At 44.8% G+C, this 14,996-nt stretch overlaps 1 protein-coding gene across 2 annotated transcripts in view; it reads left to right on the top strand.

Moving 5' to 3' along the window:
* The window catches only part of CARM1 (coactivator associated arginine methyltransferase 1), a 228,072-nt gene that overhangs the window by 112,638 nt on the left and 100,438 nt on the right, over positions 1 to 14,996 (top strand). For both annotated transcript variants that reach the window (XM_037061748.1, XM_037061749.1), the window contains exons 3-4: positions 396 to 502; positions 1,361 to 1,465. In XM_037061748.1, coding sequence (XP_036917643.1) covers positions 396 to 502; positions 1,361 to 1,465 — 212 coding nt within the window. The remainder of the gene's footprint in view (positions 1 to 395; positions 503 to 1,360; positions 1,466 to 14,996) is intronic.

Here is a 14,996-nt window from a genome sequence, read left to right as displayed (position 1 = left end):
GTTCATTTGCATTCACATATATTTTGTATTCACATATACATTCTTTTTTTATATTATCAGCAATCACCGTCCCTGGGGCACATACTGAGAATAAGCCCGGAAGCTCTGTGAGCACAGTGGCAGGGAGAATTCTATGAGCCTGTTGCTGTCTGTGTTCCATTATGCTCTCTCACTTGACATTTGTGAATGAAAATATGTCTGACAAGTGTAAATAAGGGTGTCACACCTCGGAGTAGTACCCATTTCCACCTTGCCATTCCTTATCATGCGTGTGTTCAGGGATGAACATGCTGTTATAATCTTCCAATATTTTCTCAGTTGGAATTTTGTAGAGTGCAATGTGAGTTCTGTGGTTTCCAAGGTGTAGACACATATTTCCTTCTTTCTCCTTGCAGAATTCAGTGCATTTTCGAAAACCTTGAAAAGATGCCTGGATGAAAAAAAGAAATACTCAGTGTTTAGCCAGCGGACAGAAGAGGCGTCTGCCACACAATACTTCCAGGTCAGGGAAGTTGCCCCGGGTGGAATTGACTTGTTCAAGGTGACACACACCTGTGAATACACCTGAGCAGGGCAGCGGGCGGAGAGGAGACAACTGATATTGCACTGCAGTGTTTCTGAAAGTGTGGCCCCCGGGCAGCAACAGTACCATCCCCTGGATTAGAAGCCCCACTCCGTCGCCTACCAAGTTGTCAGGACTTGGGCAAGTTTCTGTATGTTTCTGAGCCACAGTTTCTTCAGCCAAGGAACATAATTCACCTTACTGTTCTGATGGTTTAATTTGAGGTTAGGATATTTGTGAAGTACGTATAATTGTGCCTGGCAACAGAAAACTAACAAAGTATGGCAGTTACAAAGAAGATACCCATTGCTGTCAGTGCTCATGGACCCTTGTGCCCGACTTCCCCAACCCGGCCAGCCTCCCAGGGTTATCACCATCTCTGCTTTGGGCCTCACCCCCACCCTCAACCAGGAGTTCTTTCCAAGAGCTGTTTTTCTCTCCAGGCGGGTGGGGCTCATTGACACCGTCCGTTTTGGCCCTAGCCCCTGTCTCAATCTCTGTTTTTGATCTGTGCTGTTTTATAACAGTGGCGTTGGGAAGGGCATGCATGCACTTACCTGGTCAAGATCTAGGCCTCAGACTGTTGTCTGGAGTAGCAGTCAGAAGCCTGGAATCTACTAAGAGTTGTAAGCCTCATGAATAGGGCCAGCGTGGACCATCATTGCCTCTGTCGGAGCCTCGTCTTCCCCGGCTGTTAGGCTGAGCCTGCCTGGCCCAGGGTGGCTGTGAGAACCAGATGCTCTTGAAGGTACTGCCCTGTGGCTTGTTCACTCTCTCTCTGTTCTCTTTTCCTTGCAGTTTTATGGCTGCATTTCTCAGCAGCAGAACATGATGCAAGACTTTGTGAGGACAGCCACCTACCACAGAGCCATCCTCCAGAATCACACTGACTTCAGAGATAAGGTAATAATGACAGCAGGTGATTAATCTCTTATTAGTGGTTATTAACTGTGGTAGGAAGTCTTGTGTCAAGACCTAGAATCAAAACGAAGCTTTGATAGAATTCCCGTAGGACCCATAAATTCCACTCCTAACTATATACCCCGCAAAATGGAAAGCAGGTATTCGGGCAACTGTTTGTACATGAATGTTAAGCAACACTACTCACAATAACCCCAAAGTGGAAACAGTCCAAACACTCATCAACTTATAAATAGAAAAATAAAGTGTGGTATAGCCATACAACAGAGTATTAGGAATGTTACTTATATTCCCGTTATCCATAAAAAGAGACAATGCTGATACATGCTTCAACTAGGATGAACCATGAGAACATGCTAAGTGGAGAAGCCAGTTACAAAAGCTCGGATGATTCCATGTGTAAGAAACATCCAGAATAAGCAAATCCATACAGAAAGCAGACCCGGGGTTCCCAGAGGTTTGGGGCTGGAGAAATTGGGACTGGCTGCAGAGTGGGTACAGGGGTTACCTTCTGGGGTGATGAAAATGTCTTGGAACTTGATAGAAATGATGGATGCACAACACAGGGAATGTGCCAAACACCACTGAACTGGGCCCTTTAAAATGGTTCGTGGCTAATTTCCTATTATGTGAATTATACCTCAATCAAGATACTAAGCTTTGAGTGAAACTCTGGAGACTGTACGCACTGTGCTTTGGCGCACAGAACAGGTTAAGAGCTTTATTGCTACATAAGGACTAGCTCTTGTTTTATCACTTTACTTCATTTTTTCCATAGACTTCACAAGTGCCTGCATTTATTTCCTTCATAAAATGGATCTGAATGAAGAATGATTTGTGAACATGTTCTATAAGTGTTGTTCTTTATTCTCCTAGCTGCTAAACAGACAAAGTGTTCAAAATACTGTACAGTGCATCTCAGAGATAAGAGTACTGTTCAGTGGAAGAAGCAGTCCTGGGATTTAGTTTCATACTTTCCCCATGTGTGGTTTTAGGCAAAACACTACCTTTCTCTGAGCCTCACACTCTATTCCACTACCATAGTAATTGTAGGTCCGTGGCCTTGGAACTGCAGCATTAATTCCCCAGGGAGGGTGTGGTGGAGCATTGAAATAATGACCCAAATGACTCATGCCTCCCTGTGTCCACATCCATTTGCAAAGTTGTGTAGCTGCTGCTTTCATCGAGAAATAGTCTAATTCCCCCCATCTCTGTGCTGTCCTTGTGATGTACTTTAATCAGTAGACTATGACAAAGGTGACATTAGGTGAATTTCAGCCTAGGCCTTAATGAGCCTTGTGGCTTCTGGTCTCACCCGCTGGGAAGGCGGAGACCACCCTTCTGCGAGGAAGCCCCTGCTGGCCTCCCAAGGCTGAGAGGGCACAAGGAGGCAACGCCGGCACCAGTGCCAGACCTATGAGTGAGGCCACCTTGGGCCTCCCAGCCCAACCACCCCTCCAGCCGAATGCAGAAACATGAGTGGGTCCAAGCAAGACCAGAATGGGAGAAATAATAAACTGTTTCCAGTTTAAGCCACTTCATTGTGATGGGTTTGTTATGTTGCGCTAGCTAAGTAAAGCAGAGAGATGATGAGTGAAAACCTCGTGACAAATGGGCCTCCGGCTGATTTGCCCGTGGCTCGCTTTCCTCTGCCGTCTCCATTCTGCTATTAAGCCCATCAGAAATGTTTTAATTTTGATTATTGTATTTTTCAGTTCCAGGTTTCCATTTGGCTCTTCTTTGTGTCATGTATTTCTTGACTGATACTTTTCTACTTTTCCATTGATTTCAGCAGTGTTCATGATTACCAGTTGGAGCTTTATATATATATGGAAAAGTAGCATATATATATAATAGTTGCTTAAACGCTTTTGTCAGGTAACTCTAATGTCTGTATCACTGCCGTGTTGGTTTCAGTTGATGATCTTTTCCAGGGAATTGAGATTTTCCTGATTATCAACATGACAAGAAGTTTTGGATTGCATTCTGCAGATTTTCAATATTACGTTGTGGGACTCTAGGTCTTGATTAAGGCCTGGGGATAATGTTGATATTTTTCTTTAAGTATGTATTCAAGCTGATTGGGTTTGGGCCGTGAGTTCCATGCCACTTGGTCTTCTGAGGCCCCTGGTTCCTACCTCCGCTCAGTTTTCAAAGCCTTAGCAGGGCCGTTTTCGTCTGTCCAATGTGCGTGTCACCCAGCGGTCAGTCTGGCACCTGGGCAGAGTTCTCAGTTCTGGTTTGCTGAGTGTGATCAATCCATGCATATATAAGTTGAGGATAAACCAAGGACTTTCTAGATACAAAAAAACCCCAAAACCTTTTATGGGGTGGCTTTGCCAACTTCCTTCCCCTCCGTGATCTCCCTGGTATTTTTTGGTCCCCTGGGGACACTTTTCAGTCTCTGGGCCAAAAAGCTTACTCTGCCATGCACTTCTGTGAGTTTGCCTACATATTGGCCAAATAGAGAGAGAAGGGGAAAAGAGAGCATAAAAGCAGTGGGGGTTAGTCCCAGCCTCTGGAATGACGGCAGTAGTGTTTGCAGACAGAGGTTGCCCTCTCCTGCAGTTTCGGCTCCTGAAGACTGATATGACGACACAGTGTTGTTGGGGGCTGGAGCATCGAGGAGGAAAGGGGAGGGAAAGGGAGGAAAGCAGGGATGGAGAGGAAAAATGCCGAGGGTTTCCACACACTCTCTGAGCATTAGGATTTCCCTCTCTGATGTTGGAACCAGAACTAGAAGGCATCTCCGGGAGCCCTCGTGTGTGCACACTGGTGCCCATTTTTGGTGTGTGGAGTCCAGGCCATGAGTCGGTGTTGGGATATGATTCAGTTGTATTTCACATTCTGGTCTTCTTTCCCAGTCTACCTGCTACTGTTCACTTTGCAGTCTTTAAGTAACTGCTTCATGTGTTCTGGCCAGGTTTTGCAGCTGTCCTCTGTGGGAAAGACAGGGTAAAGTGGCCCTCTACAACTTACCCAGGACGGGACATTTCCTAGAAGACAAATCTAGATACTTAGGTGGGGTGAGGGTGACAGTGAGAGGCAAAGGTAAGACAGAAATGGCTGTATTTGGTAGCAGGGTCTCACATGTCTTGTCATTTGTCTTGAGGTTCCAGAACCCTTGCTTTGCCAGGGGGCTTGTGACTTTTGAACAGTTATGAAGCTAACATTCCTGATGAGGAGAAAGGAGAAAAGCTTGTTTCTTTTGAGACCTCACCTGTCACTCAAGATAGTTGGTAAGCAGTCTGATCGACCTAAGATAGGTTTTCTTGCCAATGAAAAAAATAAAAACTCAACCTGAACTATTAACCCATGGCTTGAGGAGGATTTCAGGAGGTAATATTTTTGTTTATGGAAACTTCCCTCCTTCTGAATTTGTTTAGTTTGAACCTGTAATCAATTTTCTACTATCTATAATATATTTTCTATATTATTTATAATCTAATTTTAATTCTGGTTATAGCTCTTAAAGACCACTCCCCAAACCATTAATCATACTAATTTACATTATGTGGCTCTTTCTCAGAATTTCACACGGGCTATGTTACTTGACCAGTTTATTGGTATATCTTTTCATCTCTATAAATGAAGATACTGGATCAGGTCCTCTTTAAGGTCACTTGCAACTGTAACCTTGTTTGAGTCTATAAAATACCCCTTTTCTGCCAGTCTGAAATGGGCTTATCTGCCTGTGAAATAAAACAGGCACCCATCTGCTGGGGTTTATGAAGGTGATGATTAATCACATGGTTGATAATTAATTATATCCCTTTCTCCCTCTGAGTTCTGAACTGATTTAGAAGTAGACACAGATGTCAGGTAGAAATCATAATGCCAGCTTTATTGTTGGAAATGCTGTTTGGAGTACAGTGTTTGGACCTGTGTCCAAATAGAGATCCCTACTTTGTTTTTCCTCCAAAATAAAATTTTCTACCCACTAAACAGCTGGTCTCCCCAGACTAGTCCAGACCCTGCCCAGCAAGCTTCCACACGGGGGACTCCAGAGCGCATGCCTGAGTCGGGAGTGAGCAGGCTGGCTGCTGGGCTGGACAGGCTTAGCCCCGTGTCTCAGTCAGATGGGTCACCTCTATCATGAGGAAAGAAGGAAGAGGTGATGGCTGTTCTTCCCTCTGGTACTTCCCACTCCTGGGTGTCAATATCCCCTCCTCTCTGAAAACCAGAAGGGCAAATTGTGCCGGTTTTAGTGTCTCTGGAATCCCCTCAGTCCCAGACAAACCAGGATGGCTGGTCTCCCTAACTCCGAATCTACCACGGATCCAGATCCTCAAAAGTCCTTTTTTGTTAGCGTTATTATACTGAAGACCATTCCGAATAACCTGTGTCCATGGATAGTGTCCACGGAGGACACTGTCTTTTTACTGACCCCCTGTATTCTTTCCCACTGAAACTGCTGACCTAAAAGGGAATGATTAACCCCAGTGGCTATTATGTATTGAGGAACTCAGTATATGCAAGCACCAGGCTAAGAGCTTTTCATACATTGTTTCTGTCTTAGTCAATTCAGGCCGATACAACGAAAATAGTACAGACTGGGTGCTTTAAACAGCATTTGCTTTTCATAGTCCACGGTCAGTGTGCCTGTGGAACTGGTGTCTGTTTCCCTGTATCTTCACATGGCCGAGGGGTAGAGGAAGCAAGCCCTCTCCTGTCTCTTTTTGTAACCGCCCTAATCCCATCACAAGGGCTCCTCTCCTGAGACCTAATTACCTCCCAAAGGCCACATCTTCAAATACCATCACACTGGGGGTTAGAATTTTGGAGGGCACAAACATTCAGCCTGTACCAGTGTCCTTTCATCTTCACTACAGCTTCATTACTGATATTTTTACTGTTTTAAAGATGAGGGAACTGTGGCCTGGGGATGCTGATAACTTAGGTACTTGATTTAGTGCAACTAGTAAATGAAAGGCCAGGATTTGAATCCAGTTCGTCTTACTTTAGAGCCTACACACGTGACTTCTGAATGGCACTACCTATGGGAAAGCTGGCTGAAATGGCCAAGGGAGACTTTTGTTTCTTCGGATTTAAGGATGGGGTGAAAGCACCGTGGTTTCTTACACCTCCTCATGTATGCATGAAGCAGCATTGCCCAGTGGTTATGTCCATCAGTTCTGGAGCCGGGATGCTGAGTTGAAGCTCCAGCTTGGCCACTTTCCATGCACCTGCCTCAGACCGTTGTCCTGTTTGCCTTGCGATCCTGTCCAGGGTGTGTACCATCTCTGGGCTTCAGTTTCCTTGTCTATAAGAGCAGCAGCTACTTCCTAGAGTCCTTGTGAGGTCAAGATGATATTGTGCACGTGCATGGCTCAGTACAGGACTCAAATACGAGTTTAGTACATAGTAGCAAGTATTGTTATTCCTGCTGATTTGGACGTGGTGCTGTAGTTTCCAGCTCTGCTACAGTTTTAAATCTTTCAAGTTTTGATTTTTTTCATTCTGCCTTTTTCGTGCAGTTTTAATGAAAACCCTTCCTCGGCCAGAGCACTGCTGGCTGAGAACTCCATTTGGAATCCATTCAAGAAACTGACCCTGCTGGAACCCACCCCAGCCCCTCCTCAGAGTTTCTGTTAATTGCCATCTGGCTATTTTTAGTTTCTCTGAGTGTGTGCTGGGTACAAGCAAGGGAAGTCCATTCTGCTGAGGGTGTGAGGCTGTGTGAGCTGTAGGCCTTTAATCTGGAAATGTTTTGACACTTCATTTGTCAGGGCACCAGTTGCTGGAAACTTGTGAAAATAAGCAGGAGCTGGGAGTTAGTTTTTGGTTTTGCTTTTTTTTTTTAAGTCAGTGTTTTCAGAGGAGAGAATCCCCAGTTGCAACAGCTGCTTAGTGCATCCAAATGTTGACTTAGGCAGGCAGGGTTCAGGGATTGGAAGCCTTCAAATAACACAAATAACAGCAACAAACATGCAAAGCAACCTGTTCAGATGTCAGCTGACATTCAGAGTTGCAGAGCCTGGGCTCAAGGCTCTCCCAGTGTGAGCTTCCTTTGGACTTAGTGCCGTGGGTTTGGCCAAAGGAGTTCATTCTAATTCTGTTGTGAAATTCTCCTCCCACTTTAAAACACTGCACACTTTGGGTTAACCTGGCACACTAAGGGGGCCCGTCCTTAATCCTCGGTGCAAATAGAGGCTGCAGCACAGACCTGCAGCACAGAACTTCAAAGAGCTCTGCATATTTAATATACACAACTCAATGAGTTTGGAGATAAGTATATGTCTGTGAAATCATCACCAGGATCTTACCTATCACCTCAAAAGTCCCCTCCTGCCATTATTGTTATTATTACATGATAAGAACTTAACATAAGATCTACCTCCCTAGGAGATTTTTAGGTATGCAACACAGTATTGTTAACTCTAGGAACTATGCTTTGCCATAGATCTCTAGGAAGTGAAAACTATGTTATTCATCTTGCCTGACCAAACGTTTGTACCATGGCTGATACTTTCCTGCCTCCCCCTTAGTCCCTGGAAACTGCTGTTCTGCTCTCTGCTTCTATGAGTTTGACTGTTTTAAATACCTCATCTAAGTGGAATCATGTTGTATTTGTCCTTTGCATCTGGCTTATTTCACTTTGATAATGTCCTCCAGTCTCATCCGTGTTGTCACAAATGGCAGGATCTCCATTTGTAAGGCAGAATAATATTCTACAGTGTGTATAGACCACATTTTCTGTATCTATTCTTCGAATTCTCCACTTCTCACTCCTCAGCATCATTGTTAACCTGGCAACAGAACCCTTGTTCAGAGCTGTGCAGGGAAGTGGGGAAGGAAGGAAACTACTCACCATTCCTGCTTAGGTCCTCTGCATTTCCTCAGTTAATCTTATTTAATCTTTGCCTATTAGACAGCTGGTTTAGAAACCAACTCTGCTAATTTGATTTTTTTTTTTAAGATTTAAAAGGAAAGAAAAAGAATTTCCTAAAAGGATAGAGGAACATTGAGGAACTAGGCTTAGAGGCTACCTAAGCAGAAAGAGTTTCTAAGCTCATGCTGCAGAATTGACCTCAGGAAGGCAGCAGGGTGGCAGGCCATGGACACTGCCTCCCATGTACGTGCCGTCGGGTGCTGCCTCCCTCAGAGGAGCTGGAATCTGGAGGTAGCTGTGACCTCATCTTAGTGAATTCTGCGCTGCCCCAGGCCTCACACTCTCAGTTTCTCGTGCAGTGTACGTCTTGCTGGCAGAGCCTCAGCCGTACCTGTGCTTTAGCTGTGAGGGTGCTGGGAGGAAGCATCAGGCACCTCAGCGTCCCCAGCTGGAGGCTGCTGCTGCCTCACAGGCGGACATTGCCCAGACATAGGGAGGGGTCAAATGCAGAGCAGTACGAACAATTACATGTACTTGGTAGTCTAGCATTATTGGTAAAGGGACCAGAGCTACATCCTTTTAATTAATTTGCTTTACTGTTCGCATCTACTGAGTGGTAGATCTGTATGCAAAGTCAGGTCTATTTGTGTCAAAGCCTATAATGCAGGGTGATTTCAGAGCAATGGAGAGCCATTCTTTAGATGATAATCAAACGGATATTTTATTTGTGTGATTTTTGGCCTGTGTATGGGGGTGGGATTTGTGGTAATGAAAAACAGTCTCATGTAGAAATATGTATGTATATAGTTGATTCTTGAGCAGCACAAATTTGCGTTGCCAGGTCCCCTTATATGCAGATCTTATGTAGTCAGCCATCTGTATCACTGGGTTTCGCATCCATAGTTGGGAGTTTGTGCGTGCAGAGGGCCAACTGTATGCATTGTTCTATGTCATTTTATATAAGGGACTTGAGCATTCATGGATTTTGGTATGCGCAGGTGGTCCTGGAACCAATCCCCCACAAACACTGAGGGAAGACTATTTATTTATTGAAAAAAATGAGTACATCAGTGTGCATATTATTTGTATGGCTTTATTTTTCATATGATTTGGGGCTTGGAAGCTGCTTTAGTTTCCCAGGATTGCCATAACAAATCACCGCAAACCGCGTAGTGTAGAACTGAAATGCGTCGGCTCGCAGGCCTGGAGGCCAGAAGGCAGAAATCAAGCCTCTGAAGGCTCTGGGGAAGGTCCTTCCTTGCCTCCCTTGCCATCTTTGGTTGCTGGGCGTCCTTGGTGTTCCTTGACTTGTAGATGCATCACTTCAGTCTCTGCATCCATTGTCACATGGCATTCTTCCCACGTATCCGTGTCTCTGTGGATGAATTTCTCTCTCCTTATGATGACACCAGTCATATTGGATTTGGGGTCCACCACAATCCAGTATGATATCCTAACTTGATATATCCGTAAAAGACCCTATTTCCAAATAGGTTCATATTCACAGGTTCTGGGTAGAGATGAATTTGGGGGTCACAGTTATACCCATGACAGAGGACAAGGTTTATGTTAGGTCCTGTATCATAAGCACTCACCCATGGAATTAATTCTGTGTAATAGAGGTTGAAGAGAGGGTGGGGGGTTGGTAAATTTGTTTTAACTGATCTCTTTGGCTTCTCAGCCCCAAGAGGGCCTCTACATGTATTTCATGATTGTGAATATGAGGCAGATGGTGTGTCTGCACCAGCGTCCTCCTGAACTTGAATAGACTCTGCTCCTGCCAGCGTACTGCAGGAAGATACCAGAGTTGGCGGAGGAAAATGCTTTCACTTGGTATGAAAACAAAGTGCAGCCTTTAAGGAGGGCCAAGAAGACCGAATAAACAATGCCCATAGACTGCTTTTAGGGTATTTGGGAGAGAGCTGAGACTTTAATGCAATGGATGAATTTCTAGTCAAGATACATGTACTGAAAGCCAAACTCTGCAGCTTTCAAGTGGGTGACACGTGACCTTAATCTTTTTGAAGTTATTTTTAAGTTGGGATAAGAACACTTAACACATGGTGGCTGGAAGAGTTGAGTGAGCTACCCTATGCAGAGTGTCAGGACAGCCTCAGGATGCTGTGGGCATAGCTGGGGAATCTGACTCGGAAGTCATTGGCGCCGCATGCATATGGCTGACCTGGGCTTGTTAGGATAAACTAGGTTATACGGCTGTAACAATCAGCCCTCAGACTGCAGTGATCTAAACCAGCCCAGATCTTCATTCCTTGCTTACGGTCCACATCTCTTGTGGGTTAGTGAAGGGCTGTGCTCTCGTTCTCGGTCCAGGATCCAGGCTGAAGTAACAGTGTGACACACACTAGTTCCTGTTGCAGAGACAAGGAGAGAGGGGCAAGTCCTCCTCCTGAAAGTGACCCATGTCACTAACAACCGTATTACACGGGCTAAAACAAGACATGTGACCACTGCTAATTTCAAAAGGGCAAGGGAGTGCAATTCTACTCTGTACGCATAAGGAGAACCAGAAGTATTTGTTAAATGGCACTAATGACTATCATAACAGATGGCACTTTTGCAAAATCATTAAAGAAGGGACAGATTGCTAAGGTGATATTCTCAGCTCATCATCTGTGCATGGGAGAGAACTAGGAACATGAGAGGGGGTTGAAGGATTAATATTTTACTGGCAGGGTTTACTGGTGAACTTACTGGTAACTTCTGCCTGGTGCATTGCCTACCTAATGAATGCAAGGCGTTTTAGAAAGATCCTAGGGTTGCATTTCTAAACCTTTCACATTGCTTCCGAGACAGCACTGTGAAGGGTCAACTACTGACTTTGCAAAGGCTTATAAAGAAGATGCTATACAACAGTAACTTTTAAAGTAGGTGACTTTTTAAATAGTGCTTGCCAGGATAAGAATGCATGTAGATAAAGAAGATCAAGTCGGGGAGAACGGTTAAATTGGACAAAACAATCAAAGAAGAAGCAGTTCAAAGTGTTACACCAGAGCCCAGTCTCCTCTGGCAATGAACCAGGAATTGGGCTTCAGGGAACTTAGAGTTTGCCCCCAAATCCTCCTTTCACTGACTTTCCTCAGCCTGAGGTGTCAGCACCATTACTCAGCTATAGGGTGGTGGCTTAGAAGTTCCGGAAACCCAGGAAAGACTGAATCTCAGAAAGCTGTCAATGAATATGGTGGGTTGCATATAGCTACCACCATTTCTAGGTTCCCTAAACCACAGATAAAAGCAGGAGTAAGGGAAGGAGCATGAGGCAGGGAAGGAAGGGAGAATAAGTGTAAGTGTACCTCACTGAGCTGGCCACACTTGGGAAAAACTGTTCCATGTCACAGGACATCTACAAAAAGGCCATATGAAGCCACTCCATCTTCAAATAGTTCATTCAGGGGGAGAAAGGAGAATGATCCATCCTTTGGCTGCCCCCTCCCTTGGTCCAGGGTGTTAGCTCCTTTGCCACTCTAGGTGCACACGCCTGAGCGCCACATGGGTCCTGGAGTGTGGCCTCAGCAGCACCAGGAAACTCTGTGGTAGGGGCAAGGGACAAAATGAGCATGGCATGGGTGAGGGGAGCACTGTTTTTTTGTGCCATGAGGAATTAGGAGAAGCCCCTGCAACAGACGCCTTGGGTGGTAGTGGCTGTAGCAGCAGTGGGGGCAGCAATGAAACTGAGCTCCAGTTTTTAAAGGTCAGCACAGGCAATTTCTAGAGACACTCTGGCCAGAGAGCAAGGCAAGTGAGTGTTCCACAGTGGTGTGATACAAAAACTGAATGTATGCACAGTAGTCGCCCCTTCTCCGTGGTTTTGCTTTCTGAGGCTTCAGTTACATACAGTCAACTGGGGTCCAAAAACAGTAATGGAAGATTCCAGAAATAAACAGTTCATACATTTTAAATTGCACTCTGTTCTGAATAACATGATAAGATCTCCTGCCATTCTGCTCTGCCCTGCCCAGGATTTGACTCATCCTTTGTCCGGCATATCCCCGCAGTACATGTTCCCACCCGTTAGTCACTCGGTAACCGTCCAGGTTATCCGAGTGTCATCATATCACAGTGCTTGTGCTCAAGTAATCCTCATTTTCCTTAACAATGGCCCCAAGTTAATTCACGTATTTTATTACAGTGTATTATTATAACTGTTGTATTTTGGTTTCGTTAATCACTTATCATGTCTAATACGTAGATTAAATTTTATCATAAGTATGTATGTATAGGAAAGCACACACACACGGTTCGGTATTATTAGAGGCGTCCATACGTTCAGTGGGTCCTAGAACACGTCCCCTGTGGGTAAGGGGCTACTACTGTGTTATAAACATCATCCAGGCCAGGAACCTGAGGGAGGGGGTCAGTCTAGACTTTCTTTCCTTTCCAGTCTCCAAATTCTTTAGCATCTGCTAACTCAGCATCTTTACAACTCTTCCGTTTCCTTCTGTTCCACACTAATTCTTAGTTCTCATTCTTATTGCATCATTCCTAGGACATTGCAAAAGTTTTCCAATTAGTTTCTCCACTTACACCAGTTGAAATATCTTTGGCTTCAAGTAGGAGAAAATTCCCACTCAAATTAGCTAACACAGTTGGAGATAGTGTGACAAGGAGGTGTTATAATCCAATTACTCTGAGCGTCGAGTCCAAATTTAACTATGTTCAGGAAAGAAGAGGCATCTTCTCTTTGCCTCTGTATCAGAAAGGAGGAAATCTTTGCCAGTAGCCCACCTGCAGACTTCCCTCTGGTCTCATTAACAACACTGTGTCACACACCCAAGCCTAAAGCCATCACTGGCAAGAAGAATGGAACCATCCATGATTGCCCTAGGCCAATCCGATCCCCTCCCTGGGACTGGGGGGTGGGTAAATTCTCCATAAAACTGAGGTTCTGATAGGAAGGAGGAAGGGTCTGATGTTGGTTGGGAACCACCCGTGTCTGCTCTGTTACCTCTGATCTTGTGCCCTCTGACCCAGGGTTCATCACCAGGATGCTGCTGCTGAAATATGACTGTGCAATAATTACACCGTTTAAAACTTTTTCATGATCCCTGTGTGCTTAAAAATCACATCTAAGTAGTTCTTAGCCTTGTGTACAAGACCATCTATGATCAAGCATCTGCCACTTTCTCCAGTTTTTGCTCTTGCCATGTTCATGTCTCAAACACTCTCCCACCTCCGCCCTTCAGACACACATCATGCTCCTACAGAAATTTACTGTCTTCCCCCTGGGACTGGCTCTGTCCTTCTTGGCTGCCTGTTTTCACACGGATCCTTCTTCCTGGACCTTCCATCATTCACATGGTACCTCACTGATTCACCTTTCAATTTTCACTACCCAGGCCACCTCAGATCTTTCCAGAACCATCGGTAGAGTAGAGCATTCCTCCTTCGTACTCTAAATGTGTGCTCTGTATAACTCTAGCATTGCCCCTGCGCATGTCATTGTACTGCTTTCTTACATACGCCCTTCTCCTTACCAGACAGTTGTGCTGCATTCATCTTTGCATTCCTAGAACCTAGCAGCGCTTGATAAAATGGGTAAACAGTAGATGCTTAGTAGATGTCGGATGAATGAACGATGAGCCTATGGGTTTAGAGCTGAGTGACCCAGTCTGAGTCTGTTGGCAGCCTTTGAAGGTGAGATGGACTGAGTCATCGGCACACATTGTATGTTCCATAATACTGGAAGACAATAGTTGGAGAACCGGGAGAAGGGTGGTTCAAAGATTGGTGATGGGTTTACTTGGCCTTTGCCAGAAGACCAGGCAGAGTGAAACAGGGGTGCTTATACGCACGGATTCTGATTACTGAAATACAGGCAGCACTTCAGTCGGAAGCAAGTTTCATTGCACAGCAGATGTGGAGTTCTGTCTTATGTGGAGCCGTCTCTGCAGAATTTTCCTGCCATAATTAAAGTACTAATTGTCTGAATAAGATATGAATCTAAGCTACGAAGTCCACAAAGAGATCACTTCTGCAGCCCTTGAGATGATTTGGAATTTTTCTTCTCCAATAAAATGCAGAGTAGGGGTTGTGATGGGCTGCAAAGGCTGTATGCTCCGTGCTTATTCTGTTACTGCCTAGGAGTTGCTCAGGCAATGGTCTGAGCATTGGAAGAGTTGGGTGTGGTCCATGGAAATAGGCAGCCCCTGCCAGGTGACAATGATGGTGAAAGTGCGTGGCACTGTGCTGGGCGTGGGGTGCGTGTAACTTTGGGTATGTCTAAACCTTCTGCACGTCTACAGATGTAATCAAATGATGGCTGGCAGAGGCAGTGATGGTAGTGGAAGTGCCCAGGTGGGTAGGATGCAGAATTTAGGAGTATAAAGCACACAAACAAGGCAGTGGGGGTATTGCAAGTCAGAGCAGCCATCGGTATATGCTCAGGAAAATAAAGGAAAAAATAATAACCGGCATAACTGGAGGAACTGATTGTGAGATAATTAGGACCTCAATATTGGAAGAACATTATGAAAATGCTGGAGTGAAAAAGCTGTTATGACCAATATTACTATAGCATGAACAGTGCAAAGAATAACTTAGAACTGAAATGAGGGGAGTAGCTAAAAGCATAGGTTTGATATAGATACATTTGTTTTTATCTCATCTCTGCAGTTTATTAAGTATAGGACTTTAACTCCATCTTATTCTCAGCCTCTTTATCTA

The sequence above is a fragment of the Sturnira hondurensis genome, unplaced genomic scaffold (assembly GCF_014824575.4).
Source record: "Sturnira hondurensis isolate 20B ecotype Veracruz unplaced genomic scaffold, ASM1482457v3 Scaffold0013515, whole genome shotgun sequence".
NCBI lineage: Eukaryota > Metazoa > Chordata > Mammalia > Chiroptera > Phyllostomidae > Sturnira > Sturnira hondurensis.
The sequence above is the reverse complement of the archived record's forward strand: the minus strand, read 5'-3'. Positions and strand labels throughout refer to the sequence as shown.